General features: G+C 36.3%; 2 protein-coding genes across 2 annotated transcripts in view; one reads left to right on the plus strand and one right to left on the minus strand.

The window, feature by feature from the left end:
* BicD (Microtubule-associated protein Bicaudal D) overlaps positions 1 to 12531 on the plus strand; it is a 91858-nt gene extending 79327 nt beyond the window's left edge. The window contains exons 11-12 of the mRNA XM_083131272.1: positions 2646 to 2900; positions 8825 to 12531. Coding sequence (XP_082987398.1) covers positions 2646 to 2900; positions 8825 to 9129 — 560 coding nt within the window. The 3' untranslated portion in view covers positions 9130 to 12531. The remainder of the gene's footprint in view (positions 1 to 2645; positions 2901 to 8824) is intronic.
* A 1782-nt stretch (positions 12532 to 14313) lies between these two features.
* Positions 14314 to 15162, minus strand: LOC145978069 (uncharacterized). Its single transcript, XM_083110528.1, has one exon. The coding sequence runs from the start codon at positions 15160 to 15162 to the stop codon at positions 14314 to 14316; it is 849 nt and encodes a 282-aa protein (XP_082966654.1).
* Positions 15163 to 15750: the final 588 nt, after the last annotated feature.

Below are 15750 nucleotides of genomic sequence, written 5' to 3' on the forward strand. Positions count from 1 at the left end.
CTCAATTGCTGCACCATTGTATTCGTCAGGCACGATTTTGTTTGTATTCTTTTATTCCGACATTGATATCTTTCTTCCTTCTTGAGTTATTGTACTTTACGCATGGTGTGAGGCGATTTTCGCACGCCTGTCACTCGCAAACGGTGCCGATTTCGACATTTTTTCACATGACATTTTTTCCTCGTTTTTACTTGTCGAACCACCTCCCAAGCGTTGTAACAGGTATTTTGCAACACCCTGTATATGTGTATATATATATATATATATATATATATATATATATATATATATATATATATATATATATATATATATATATATATACGTATATGTATATTAGCAGGTAACAATATGTTATAAGCACATTCTTACTTTCCAAAGAAGCGCATGTTGGATGGCAAAACGGATCCGGATCCGAAAATTCCGGATCCGGATTTCGGATCCACCAGGATCCGGATCTGGCCACCACTAGCCTGCATATATATTTCTTTTAGGTGTATGGTTGGTCACCGGCCCCATTCACGTTCTGAATTTCCGAAATATGTACTATTTTCAATAAATTAAAAAATATAATCATTAAACTTATTTCATATTTTCTAAAGGTACATGACCTAATTTTGTGTTGGTTCTCATTTGTATTGATATAATTGAGCTTGTATACAAGTTACATTGTAAACCTTTGATATATGCCACATTTTTTATTGATTTTTTACACCACCTTAATTGTAATGACTTAGTAAATGGGGAAGTACAATAGGTATTTATTTTTTCATTGAATAGCATTATATTAATCACTTGGTAAATTTTCAGCTAATAACTGTGTATATTCATATTCATAATAATTAACGTGCCTGCATATTTAATTGAAAAACATGAGGTTAAAAAGCAAAAATCATGACGACAAATATGTCTGGAAAAATTTCATTTCTGGTCTGGAAAACCTGGAAAAGTCACGGAATTCCATAATCAAAAAATCGTAGCTACCCTGTCTCAGTTGTCCACATACGTTTTTGTAGAGGAAGTGAGAAGAAAGACACCTCAATCACACTTTTAGTGTGTGTTAAAACTCTAGAGAAAGCAGCATTTAGTGACTATAGTTTTGGCAATTGTGCATTTGTTCCCCAAGGTCACATGGTGAATGAAGGAGACTGCTGCAAATGCAATGGAGAGGGAGAGGTCACTTGGCGTACGGAGCAGGCTTCTGGCAAATTTTGTCATCGACAGGGTTTGGAAAACGTATAAAGCAGGAAACGAGAGTTACAGTAAACATAAGATCGAGATAAACATCCTAATGTTCAACATGTTTTGTTTTGCAGGCAATTGGCTGAACGGATTAAGCGGGTAATCTTTCCACCCCCCGGCACCTTCACTGTCTATTTCTTGTGATTATGTAACAACGATTTAGAGCAGATCAGTGCAATACAGCAAACTTTGGTGCATATTTATTGCTCCTTTCCTTTCTTTGTGTACTTATTTTTATCATTTTAATTATCTTTCAATAATACGTTTCTCTTAATTATACATTTTTTCCCTTCTGTCCCCCATAAAAAGTATAACTGTGATTTCACTGCATTGTGTGTTTTGTCACATAGATTCATAATGTCTTGATTACATTTAAAAACATTTTTTTTAAATAACTATTTTAGCACATAATTTACAATATAAATAATGATTGTTCTAGCATTTTGAATATTTTATGGGGTATGTGGATTCTATTGCCGCAGTGGTTATTTGGTAGGACATCTGACTGCCACTCGGGAGACCCTTGTTTGATTCCTGGGGTGGGTGATCTAAGGCCTGAATATTTCCATCCTTGTCCCTGCATAAAGCGGCTCTGGGGCTCACCCAGCCTCAAATCAATGGGTACCTGAAAAGGGGGGGGGGCAAACCTGGGGGATAAAGGTGGTTGTAGCATGGTGCTGATCACACACCTCCAAAATGGCAGAGATCGAAAATGTGTGGGACCCTACCTCCACATCCCCTAAATGTGCCTTCATGGTACGGTGCTATATGCACAAAGAACTTGACCTTTTACCTTATGTGGATTCTGGAACTTTGTATTGCTGATTGTATTTGGACGGATCCTCTGAAGTCAGTGTCAGTTCAAGTTTGTCAGGAGATAGTCTGAATCCTTCCGCTGGAAACTATGATTTTATTATTTATAACCATAAAACAGCACATCATGTAACACATTACAAAAGGTGATTTATTTCTCAGAAGAAATTGAGTTTTAAACAGCAACTTTCATGTCAATATGCAGCTTATCTTGGACACATTTCATGTTATAAATCTATTTGGTCTAAAAATATGAGTATGAATTTTCTGAAAGTTCACCATTTGTAATAAGGAGGCTTTCTCAGGATATCAGCCAGGTGTGCCTCTTTATCATTGGCTGCCAGGAAAGCTTAGAGAATTATTTCACCGTTTGTAGTTTTGTTGTAATGAAGATGTACTGTTTGTGATTATCAATAATAAAATCTAATTATGAGCTTGGAAATGTTTATGCTTGTGCATAAATAACCATATTTATATACATATATATTTATGTACTAAATGTAGAACATAGTAGCAATATCTATTTCTTATATTAGGCGTGGTATGAGATATTACTTCCCCCTGTTAATAAATTTGTTTCATCTTTCCAGGAATGAATGACTCCAAGGAGGCAGAGCTGCAAGATCTGCAGGAGCAAGTAATCAAACTGAAGTCACTACTGTCAACAAAACGAGAACAAATTGCAACTTTACGCACAGTTTTGAAATCCAACAAAAACACTGCAGAGGTGGCTCTTACGAATTTGAAGTCGAAGTATGAAAATGAAAAGTCCATAGTTAGTGAGACGATGATGAAGCTCCGGAATGAGCTTCGTCTTCTTAAAGAGGATGCAGCAACCTTTTCAAGTAAGTTCCGGAAGGAACTTTGAACCTTCCTTACCTTCCTTCCTTGAATACACTCATATTGCACTCTTTGTTGTAAAGGATGTCCCTATAAGAATGCCGGATTTCATAACGTGAAAAAAATCTGTTATTTTCATGAAATTGCATGTATTTCTACATCATTGCAAATGGTACATGTTGCCAGGTAAGCATGATAAACAATATCTGTCGTATGTGTCGACTTGCTCTGATGACTCTTATGCAGACTTGTTCCTCGATTTAGCCGATGATACATCGCATTTCCTCCGTGAGTTCTGGTAGGGTTTGGAGACTTTTTTGATACTAAACCTGCAATTTCCCACATCCTGAAAGGAAGAAGACTCAAGGTGTCAGGTCACATGATCTCACTGGCCAGTTCTGGTCGCTGTTGCATGAAATATAACTGCTCTTGGGAGGTGTGGCAGGTAGCAACCATTCTGCTGGAACCACAAGTGTTCAATAGCCACACCGTTGATATAAAGTAGGGATGGGCTGATATGAAATTTTGGCCAATACCGATAAAGTACCGATATAAAATTTACCGATACCGATAACCGATATTCTACCGATACGATATAAAATTAGAAATGGTCCTTGAAGAACCTGAAAGGTTCATTGACCTCCTTAATAAATGTGTGTTTGAAGGTGACTGCAGTGCAAGAGATGTTGCGTTTACTTTTTTAGAAAGTAGGGCATGGAGATTATCCATAAAAATTACAACACAATGGCAGAATTTTGCACTAAATTATCAGATATTTATCGATATATCAGATCGGTAAAATAATCGGTAATTTTACCAATACACTGATATGTCTATATCGACCGATACCGGGAGTACCAAATGTAAATGTAATGTAAAAATTAATGCTTCAGACTTCATACCAGATGGAGATTGGCACATTACTTTATTTAATATTTTTACAAAACATCACATGCATGAGAATGTAATTCTTAAGAAACAAAGCTCAACAAATCTTAACCACAAGTTGGTACAATTTTAGATTTCCAAATTTTCATAAACAAGTCCCAGGAAATGTTGTATATGTTAGGATAGATGTAGAACTGAAAAATAATAAAGCAAAGCAGCTGTCACTCATTCCATTTTATCATTATAAATTAAGCGTAATAGCTATGGTCAGGCCCAGGTTTTTTTGGTGTTAATTTTCCAAAACTTTCGTGAAAAATATATAAAATATAGTGTTTATAGTTAAAAATATGGCAGTAATTTCACGGTAATTTTTAATGCCATGCACTTATACATAATGTTACTAAATCAATGAATGTTTTTATACATGGCATAATATTTGCAACATTTATGGGAAAATAAGCTTAAAAATAGTAAATAATAAATTTCACCTGAAAATCAGCTGCACGTGCCTAGAGCACCCTGGCCTAGAGGCAGATGTCACTGGAAGGGGGGAAGGAGATTTCTGAGAGGCGAATGAAAGGGGCGGGGGGACAAAACGTGTTTCATACTTCTGTGGCATTTGCCTGGTGCCAGTTACTTCCGAAGATTCTTCCTCCCTTGATAATCATCGGTAGAAATGCGAAGGGGAAACCCAAAAGAATAAATAGAAGTTCGTGCCGTCATGCCTTCCATTACTCTTGCAGCTAAAAACTAATAAATAAATGGAATGTTCCAAAGGATCAGGAAAACCCTGTCACCTGCACATAAAAAATAATAGACTTTCAGGTTACTGTGCCTTTCCAAATGACTTCTCATTCCTTTGGAGCCAACATCTTCAAATCGAATATATTTCTTAAAAAGAAATTTGTAAAAAAAACATTTCTTCGTTTTTATTGTAAAAATGAAAATATTCGCAGAAACGGTAAATTTTCATGAAAATTCACAACAAAATTAGAGCCATAAATCAGTCAATTTGTGATAAATCGTTCATATACTACTTGCTGCATCTCTCCGTTACATTTCACATTTATCGCTAAAAAAAAAAAATGGCCCTAGCTATTGTCCTCATTGCGATGGGTGTTTTAAGGGGTGACCCTTTCCAAAGACACCCAAATGTCAACCTCCCTTCCACATAGTACACCCTGGACGACTGCATTTGGCAGACTGCCAACACTCTGGTGCGTAGACTAACAGCCAGTATAATCTGTGGAGCTCATTCTTGACCAGAAGTATAATTTATTGACTTCTGGACCTACTTGTTGATTACTTTTCCTTGACTTTTTTGCAACCACACTTCACCTATATACAGTAGGGTTCCCACTGACCTGTGCAAAAATGCTCCATTACACTTTCACAAGATCTAATTATACAGGAAATCATGCGACATATGACATTTCTATTTATTTTGTACCATTATTGTGTGAAAATGGACCGTCAGTAAACGACTACTATTTTTAATGATCCAGCATAATTCTTAAATGTATTTAACCCTTTATTGCCTGTATTTTTGTTATGGACCAAAATGTCTGCTTGAAACATTTGTATGTATAGGTAAGACTTCCTTTGGCAGGATTAACAACAAAAAATCATCTGACATTGTAATAATACTAACTACAACTAATGGGTCCTGAAAGTCCTGACAGGCTACTGACGTCTTATTTATAAACAGAGAAATTTTGCATATCAGATGGAGCTTTGTTATAAAATATACACTCCCTTCGACACTTACATGCAAAATATCTACACCCTACCTGTTACTCGCTTTAAAAGATACCTCTTTGAACACAAATATAGTAATTAAAATACAAATAAGCAAGAAAGAGTAAATAAAAATAATTATCACTCTTGACCTCCCATCAGTGGCATGCCCTGGATTTTGGTAAAGGGGAGAGTTACATGTACTTTTTTTTTTAGTAGCCAGCCCTTATTTTCCACACCCCCTTTTTTTTAAAGGTGTTTTTTTTAAAAGATATTAGACCATATGGAAGCGGGGGTCATGACCCCTGTAAACACCCCGTTGGACACACCACTACCTTACGTTCATCGCTATTATCCTCAAATGGTGTCTGTATATCAGAGATTTTCTGCCAGTCACCCATCAATATCCTCATCGATATCGATCTTTGTGACATACCCCTACAACACCAAAGAGCTGTCTAGAACATTGGGGTGTGCAAGGAAGGGGGTTGGTGGGGGTCATAGCCCCCATTTGGCCCAGTATTCATAAAAAAAAGAATGTCAAAATTAGGAAAAATTTCCAAATGAGGGCTGACTGCTAAGAAAAAGTATATGTAAAAAAAGGTAAAGGTAAAAAGGTAAAGTGTTCCCCTGTGCATAGCACCACGCCATGAAGGCGTATAGGGGGTGTGGGGGTAACGCCCCACAATTTCTTGATCCGGTCGTGAGTGGGGGTGATGTGATCAGCATCACGCCCCTGACCGCCTTTACCCCCCAGGGTTTCCCCCAGGTACCCATGTTATTGGACGCTGGGTGGGCGCCGGGGCCGCTTCCACCGTTAGAAAAGTTCCTGGATTTGAACCGGCCGGGGATCGAACCAGGGACCTTGAGCATGGTAGTCAGACGCGTTACCGACTGAGCCACTGCAGCCACCAGTTTTAAATATCCTGTACACCCCACTAGTTTAGAAGTGAGAAAAATATATTTGAGGATAGTCGACACCAGAAGCCAGACACCAGAAGCCTGTCGGAACTGCAAGTCCCAGATAATGTTTTGCTCATAAGACAACTTTCCGATCATATTTGGCCAAAATTATTTAATTATTTATATTTATATGAGCTAAGAATAAGATATAGAAACTTGTGGGGTACTTGCAGTTATTTAAACACATAGTTTTCATAAATCTAAGATCACTGCATTTTTATGTGGTCAAGATGGCTACATTATTGACGCTTAGGACTAAGAAATTGTTTACTGCTCCCTTGGATATACTTCCAGCAGCATCTACTGTTTGTTGTGAGTAGTAAACACTACAATTAACAGGGATGCACAAGTCCCGCCGATTCGGAAGCCAACTTTGTCAAGTAGCAAGCATGTGTAGGATGTGGGACTTAAGTCCCAACAGCCAATAAAGGGTTAAGTGAAGCTTTCATAAATTGATGCTATTAATTATAGTGAAACACTTGGATATTATTATTATTATTATTCAGTATTTTGAACAATTTCTAATTGTTAGAATTTTGAAGCATTGATTTTGGTGTGAATCATTAACCCTTGTCTGGGCAAGTTATTTTTGTAACGTACCCAGACAAGCAATGTCTATCAGACACTGAATTGTTTAAATGGATCTTTTGCTTCTATTGAAAGATCTTAATGTTTTTTTGTTGTGGAAACGAGAGTAATGTGATCTTTAACCTAATCATTTGGGCTAGGATTTTCATAACTTCGCATATTTTTTTGGTATGGGTTATGTGTTCCCTAAATACCTATATAGAAATTCATATTATGAAGAAACTAATTAAATTAAGATGCTTTTGAAGGGCATATTTAGGCATATTTTGACATTTGTACGTGGTGGAGCATATTTTGACAGATTTTCGGTCATATTCAGCATAGTTTCGCTTTTTCAATGAACATTGAGCCATTTTCCAATGGCCGAATGGCATTGTTTACTTTAAATATGTTGCTCTTGTGTCTGCCGAAGTAGAAATAAGCTTTCCTCAGTACAAGGTTTTGCTGGCTGACAATAGGCAATCATTTTTATTTGAAAATTTACCGAAAGTATTCATTGTACACTCCTGTTCAAATAAAGTGGCACATACAACAACAGTCCAACCTTACAAAATGTGCCACTTTATGTGAACAGGAGTGTACATTGCAACTGGCTCGTGAAGGTGACTAAAAATAGAATGTGAAATTATCTAAGCATATGTTAGATATTGATGTTTGAAACAGTTCAGTTGTAAGGGCATATTTTTCAAATTACCTAGCTATAGTGCATATTTTGTAAAATTTTTTGGTCATAAGAGCATATTTTATTTTGCATATTTTGGTGATTTTTAAGTCATAGAAATCCTAGCCTTACTAATCATCATTGTCATGTTGGTTATGATTGTATTCTTCATCTTTGTCATCATCATTGTCGTTGTCATTACCATTTTTTGTTTGCATCATAGGATATAGGATGTAATATGTAATATGAGGAAATAATTTAATTCCTTTAATGGAAGATGTATTCTTACAAGAATATTTGTATTTTAGCATTAATAATAATTTTATTTTGTGTCTTGTTTAATACTTTATGTATTATTTATTCATTAAACATTTGTTAATACATATTAAAGTAATATTACAACTTTTGTTTACATATCTTCGAATAAAAATAATGCTGCAATATCTAACTGTACGATTGATATATGAACATAAAAAAAAAACACTTGTTGTGTTTACATGTGGTACGTTATACTGTTTTACACTTTTTACATAGGCAAGTTACTTTGCTATATTCATTGCACACAGGCAGGCTGCATTTGCTGCAACACTGTTTCTGTGTACGACTTTATCCATAAGGGCTTAAGTGTCATCTCCTTCTTTTAGATGAACTAATAATACTAATTAGAAGCAAGGGAGCTTGGAGTCAGCTTTTAGACAATGAAGCCGATTTGATGAATAAAAAAGTAAACACCAAACAAAATGTCAGGAAGACATCTTTACATGTAAAGTGTACACTGTGTCAGACAGACACGGCTTGCATGTTTACGTAAGTGAAATGGAAAATATTTTTTCACACCCGACCTTTGTGAAAGATGAACAAAGAGCCAAACAAAGTCAACAAATGTTGTTTGCAGAAATTATCGTTTTAAGCATGTGATAAAAGATATAAGCTACAGTGTTCGATAAACACTGGTTTCCAGGTTAAGTGTTAGGGAGAGTCTCGGTGGTGGTTCAAACTGATATCGACTAAGCCCTAATTGTAATAACTTTTAAAACTATCTTTCTGGTTGACCCTTGTTACAGAAATGAAATCCTTTTTCCTTTCATCCAGGTCTACGTGCTATGTTTGCTGCTCGTTGCGAAGAATACGTGACGCAAGTAGATGAACTTCAGAGGCAGCTAGCTGCAGCCGAGGAAGAGAAGAAGACCCTGAATCAACTGCTGCGCCTGGCCGTGCAGCAGAAGCTCGGTCTGACCCAGCGACTGGAAGAGCTTGAAGTCGACAGAGAAATCCGCAATGCCCGTCGCCATGCACATACTCACACCCACCAGGCAGTGAGAGGCAAAACAGGCCATTCGAGGTTTCCGCAAGGGGGAAGCTCTTCTCGTTCCTATCCAGGTAGAGATTACTTTTAAACCGCCAGAAAATTTCAGTGTCAATGAGTCCTTGAAATGGTGATGAAGGATGCATCGGTATACATGAATACTTTGGCAGAAAGTATATGCAATACAAGCACCAAGCATGGAGGCGGAAAGGGTACATATAAAGGCACTCATTTGTAATAGTTGAAAGTTCTCAGGAGTGGTTGCACTGCAGGGAAATTTAGGTCATTACATAATGGGAAAACATATATAATGAGGTATCGTCATAAAACTGTACTGGATCCTTATGAAATAATTCATGATTTCCACATTTGGAGATAGAAATATCATGCAAAGTATGACAAAGGAAAGAGTTGTTTACATGCAGTGAAAGAAAAAGGTTGACTCTGGTTCTAATGCGTACCAGTACCCTACAGGCCTTCTGTATTCTTTTCTTAAAGAGTGAAACCAAATGAGCTTGCATGTGTGCAAATGCAGCCATTATTGACATAACTTGCCAAAGTTTCGCAAACATTTCCAATCATTCCTTAAATATTGTAAATGGCATTGTTGTATATGCCTTATTTTTGGCATGAGATCATTAACTTGATGGTGGTTCTTATCTCTGCATTTCAAAACTTTGGTCCATTTGTTAAAGAGATAGACCACACGTCCTTCAGAACCATACCAAAGTTTTTCAGAGGTTCTCCAATGTGATTTACTATCTCCTCTATCCGTGTCTTCACCTCTCTGTGAGCAAGTGAGAAGAGCGAGAAAGAATGGCTAGAGTGCGTTAAAGAATGTCTGTGGAACAGCATTGTTGTTGAAAACATTTGCAGCTTTGAATGTTAAGATGGAACGAATGTTGAAAAATACTGGTCCAGTCATAGTAATTCTTATTAACTGTGTTATGTTTTAGTAGTACTTATTATTTGATATTTATTATTTATGCCATAAACGGCAAAAGATTGTTGTGTACAGATTGATAATTGATTAGATGACGATCTAAACTACTCAAATGGATTTGGTCTTATTTGCTATCTGGTAGCACTTAATCCAAGGTGTAGTTTCATAATGTACTTTTATCAGTTAAATAATATGACAGGCAAAATTGTCATGGTGCAATTTTATTGTTTTTATTTCACAATCAAAAAAATAAACTGTATGCAAAAAGTAAAAAGAGTATGTACACAAAATTTTGTTGATTAAATTATTTTCTGTGTTTTTAAGTAGTTAACAACGTATTTTAGTTAACATTAGGTGGGAATTAAGGTAATTAATGATTACATGTTAAAATAACATACATACATGACAGATTTTGAACTCCAGCATGTGTGACCACCGTAAGGTCCAAGGTGAGATATTGCTTTAATATGCATATTCTATTTATTAATTAGAGGCAAATATGACTTAAACTTCCCTTTTTTGTCAAATATTTTGATGAAACTTGAACGTAATTGAGTGAACTCTTAATACCAATGATTTATCCTTTTTTAGTGCATGACAAATAACTGTCCAAATAATTTGCAATGTAGCAGCATCTAAAAGTACGAGGGTATTTCAAAAGCATAGGAAATAATTGTTTTGTTGGCAAAGCCATTGCTGGAGTAATGTAAAATAGAACTAATACTTGAATTGAGGTTAAATTAACTTAATTTTATAGTTATTTTTTGTACTAATATGTTCTTGAGGGACAGTGTTATTATGTATTGCAGCTGAGTTATTTATAATCTAACTTTATATAATTTTTGTAGTATTTTGAAACTTAAAATATATGTGTTTATGTGCTTTGATATATTACTGTTAAAAGACTAAGGAGAACAATGTTGGCTCATTTTGCTCTAGTTGTTTGTATACGTAATAATCTGCAGAGGGAACTGTCCATAAAATTCATGAGAAGAGCATATCTGTTAACATACCATGCCCTTTTGTACTTCAGTATATCTAGAAGCCACCATTTTAGCTTTTGTGTGATGTGCAAATATGCAGCTCATATTCAGCCTTAGACAATTATAGGAAAGGTTGTAAGTTTTGTTTCATAAATTTTTTTAATTTGTATTCATTATTTTCTACCTCTCACAGTTGAAAGACTTGGTAAATGTTTGTGTATTATCATGAAAGAAGGTATGTAGCAACTTATTACCTTGCTTCAAATCATGTAAGCATTATTATTATGCAGGGTGTCCATAAATTAAGTATCTATTTTGTTGAAATAGTGATTTTACTCACAATGTTTATCATGGTATTTGTTTGTTACACACTACTTTCAACATGTGCCCCATTCACATCATGACACACTTCCCATCTGTTGGCAGTGGCGCGAAAGACGTTCTGGAGCATTGCCGGTGTTAGGCGGCAGCCACTTGTGTAATGCGGTTATGGAGCTCCTCCAACACAATAGTGGGTTGGGTGAACACATGTCCTTTGACAAAACCCCACAAAAAGAAGTCCCGTCGGAATGAGGTCTGGGGAATGCAATGCCCAAACAAAGGGGTCCCCGGCATCCAATTCATCTCCCAGGGAATCGATCATTCGGGAACGTGCAGACGTCTAAGGCATAATGGCATGGTGCTCAATCCAGAATGTCTTTCGTGTCATTGCCGACAGATGGGAAGTGTGTTGTGATGTGGATGGGACGGACACATGTTGAAAGTAGTTTGTAATGAACATATACCATGATAAACATTGTGAGTAAAATCACTATTTCAACAAAATAGATACTTAATTTATGGACACCCTGTATTTTCATTTTAAGAAATTTTTTTCTTGACTATACTTTTTGTTCTTAGAGCATTGGAAATGCTGTAGTTGCAGCTACTTAGGAAAATATTTAATTTTTTCCTTCACATTTATTGCTGTGCAATATAAATACATATATATCTCTTTCTGTCTGTTATGAAAGTTTTAAAATTTTTGTTACATTTTATTTATTTGTTCACACTAGTATTTTCTCTTTTTACTACATTTATCTGTTTTGACATTTGATGCAAAAAAAGAAAGGAACATATATATGACAAATATTAAATATTTATTAACCTTATCTTATCTTTAGATATTGCAGTCTGTGTTGTATTGTAATACAGTCAAGATTTTTTAAAAATGAAACCTTTGTTTAGTGTACAATTCAATTGTATATTTCATTGTGCAGAGTTGTGCCTTACAGTGGTCAGCTGGTAGATAAGAAATAAAAAAAGAGTGAAAGTTGAAAAACAGCACAAATTCATCCCAATGTAAAAGTAAGCAAGCCATGTATAATAGCAATAAAGAGACAAATGTCGTTGCATTGGCAAGTACCATCTGAACAGTTGTTGGCCGTGTGAAACTGTAACTTGTGTGAGAGAGGCAGACTGACCAAGCAGGTGAAACCTGCAATCCATGTTAAACATCTGTAGTATAAAAAGATAATAATAATAAAAAAAAGAACTGGAAATGCACTCGTATATTAAAGGAATACAAATGTTATGTTTGCATTTTTATTTAATTTTTTTCTCTGGATCATAGCTGTAGAGCAATTTTAACTGGTTGAAATTTCGATCAACACATGTATACCTCTTGAAGCCGGTTGACCAGCAGCGAGCGGCAGCAATTAACGTGCCTTTTCTGGAAAACTACACATGATATTTCAGTTCTGTCTTTTTTTATCTTTAGTACATATATGAAGGTATGATATACTCAAATTACAAAACAATATATCCATTGTTACTACTATTAAAAAGTGAAGTTTGAAAAAGTCCTTATTTTCCCTTCCTTACCCCATATTGTTATGGGATAGATTTTTAAAAGTTGCTATAACTTAAAAGCTACTGCATCTTTTTGAAAAAAAAAAAAAACCTTTTACAACCAAGAATGAGTGAAAAGCAACATTTTAAGTAATATGTGACAGGGGTCCAGGGGGTACAATGTATAAATTTTACTTCCGCTAAAAGTGCCGTTTATTAGAAAGAATACAAAACCAATTTCATCTGTCAAGGACAATTAGTTCTCGAGTTAAGAATTTTTTTTTTTTTTTGGTATTTCATAAGTTCGAAAAGCACGTGCTTGAAATGGTGCCGGCTACATTTAAAAGTCGGCGCGTGACAGATCTGACCGCTAAAGGTATTGTTGTGGAAGGTCACAAGTTTGAATCCCAGGTCTAGCAATTTTGACTAATGTTTCTCTTAACTTCTTTAATGGCACTCAAGTTAGACGATTGTATAAAATCCTGTGGAAGATATTTGTCAGTCGTTCACTAGTATCAGTGTTGTTCACATACACCTGTACATTGGAATGCACAAGTATTGCTTGAAAAATTGTCCATGACTATTTTCATAGGTTTTTCTCTTGCATCCTATGTGCTTTTAAGGAATGGAAGCTTTCGTATGCTGGTGCAGACGTCAGCAGTTTGTTTAGTGTTAAGTTTCAATTACTGAAGCGCTCTATGCATAAAACACTCAGAATAAACATGGTGATGGACAAGTCGCTTTGAAATACTTATGTATCCCACTGTACCTGGACATTGGACTATACTAAAAAAATAAAAAAGAAGTGCATGGGGTGCAGAAGTTGCATAATAGTACCAAAACATATCAATATTTTTTTTCAGTCCTTTGGAACGATTTCTAACCTCAGAAAGTTCCATTTTCTTGCACCAACCCCTACAGAAACACATTAAATTTCGTTACTTCAAAAAGAGAAAAAAAAAACTTGATGTTCTCAATCTTGAATTCCAAACTCAGCAGAAGTGCTATGTTATTCTGCTTGCTTTTCTGTGTAACTTTAAAGTCATATTTCTCCAAATAGCATAGAATTAATTATTTTTTAGGTTTTTTGGCTTCCAGAATGCAAATCCTACTTCCATATATCCCAGTTATATGCAGTAGAACCTCAATTTTACGTTTTTAGGGGACAAAGCCAGAAAAACTTAAAATTCAGAAAAATTCAAAATCTGGGAACGTAAGATCTGGGCTCCATTCTATTTGCAGAATGTGCTGTTATTGGAACTCGATTAGTAGAAACTGGATTTTAAAGGGAAAAAATTTAGTGTAAAAAGGGCAAAAAAAGGACTATAGTTTTTTTTGCACTCCACTAAAACATTATTTTAAATGAAAGCACAATATATACCATTCATATATAAAAATTGATACATTAATACAAAATTTAATGTATCCATTCTTATACAGGGTGAACATAAAGTCCCAGCCCATTTTGCAGAAATAATGTATTCATGAATGTGATATTACAACATTAGTATACAGTATATCAGTGCTGTTCAACGTGATGTCCATCAATTTCAAAACACCTTTCCCAACGGGTCAGTGTTGCTCGAAACACTGTGTCCAACATCGCCCCGGTGATGAGTTCGCATGCGTGCCTTATGCGTTGTTTGAGGACTGCCACATTTGAAACCTTACTCTTGTAAACATGTTCCTTGATAAAACCCCATGCAAAAAAATCCAATGGTGTAAGGTCGGGGGACCGCGATGGACAAACACGTGTGGATCCTCTTCCTATCCATCTGTCTGGAAACATGTTGTTGAGGTATTCCCGCACAGTCAAGGCGAAGTGCGGTGGTGCGCCGTCTTGTTGCAAGATCACGGAATCAAGAATCCCATCATCCTGTAGCTGTGGCTGGAGAAACAGTTGCAACATTTCGAGATAGGTGTCTGCTGTAATGGTGTTTTCTGCAAACATGAATGGCCCATAGAGTTTTTGTTTCGTGAAACCAAGCCATACGTTGACCTTTGGTGTATTCCGTTCCCATTCGATAGTAGCATTTGGGTGTTCAGAAGCCCAGATACGACAGTTATGACGGTTCACAGTTCCACAGGTGTGGAATTTCGCCTCATCACTGAAAAGGATGTTCTCCATTAATCCATCCTGTGCTGCAGCCGCGCAGAGTTCGTAGCACACGTCTTTCCGTACAGCGTAATCCTCCGGTTCCAGTTTGTGGACAACCTGGACATGGTACGCTTTATTTTTTAAGGTGTAGTGCAACACTTTCCACACCGATGATTGAGGTATCACCAGTTCTCGACTGAGGCGACGAGTTGATGCAGTGGGACTACGCTCAATGGCTTCACGGATACGTGCTACTGTATCACCCGACATCGATGGTCGACCTGTACATTGCTCATCGAGTACAGATCCGGTGCGCATACATTTGTTCACCAGTTTTCTGATATTACCTCGTGTTGGAGCCTCTCGTCCCGTCCACATTTTCTACGAAACGTCTCCCTGACCTCCTCGAATGTCTGACCACGCAAACGTGCCGTTACAATCACAATTCGTTCTTCTGTTGTTAGCATCTCCTCGGAGTATCATTCACCTGAAATATAAAAACCATGCATTAATTATTTCTGCAAAATGGGCTGGGACTTTATGTTCACCCTGTATATGAATGGTATATATTGTGCTTTCATTAAAAGTATTTAGGGGCTTTCATCCAACACTTAATTCTATATGTTTTTGCTACTCTTTCCACTTTTTCCAATACGGGATAGCCACATATTTACATTCCCGTAATTTCTCATTTACATTTTCCTCCACCTTCTTCTCTCCCTTGTTTTTACTATCTTTGTTATCGTCCTTGGAACGCCCCTAAATGCTTAGAGAAACACTTTATGAGTTACAAAAGAGAGGGAATGAGAAAGGGTGATAATGTAGAGTGAAAAAACTGCGTATACAGAATCAAATGTC

The sequence above is a fragment of the Lepisma saccharinum genome, chromosome 1 (assembly GCF_977018435.1).
Source record: "Lepisma saccharinum chromosome 1, izLepSacc3.1, whole genome shotgun sequence".
NCBI classification, from domain to species: Eukaryota; Metazoa; Arthropoda; class Insecta; order Zygentoma; family Lepismatidae; genus Lepisma; species Lepisma saccharinum.

Bases quoted from the DNA above. Each gene is read 5' to 3' on its own strand.
- LOC145978069 (XM_083110528.1), bottom strand. From the start codon at position 15,162: ATGTCGGGTGATACAGTAGCACGTATCCGTGAAGCCATTGAGCGTAGT.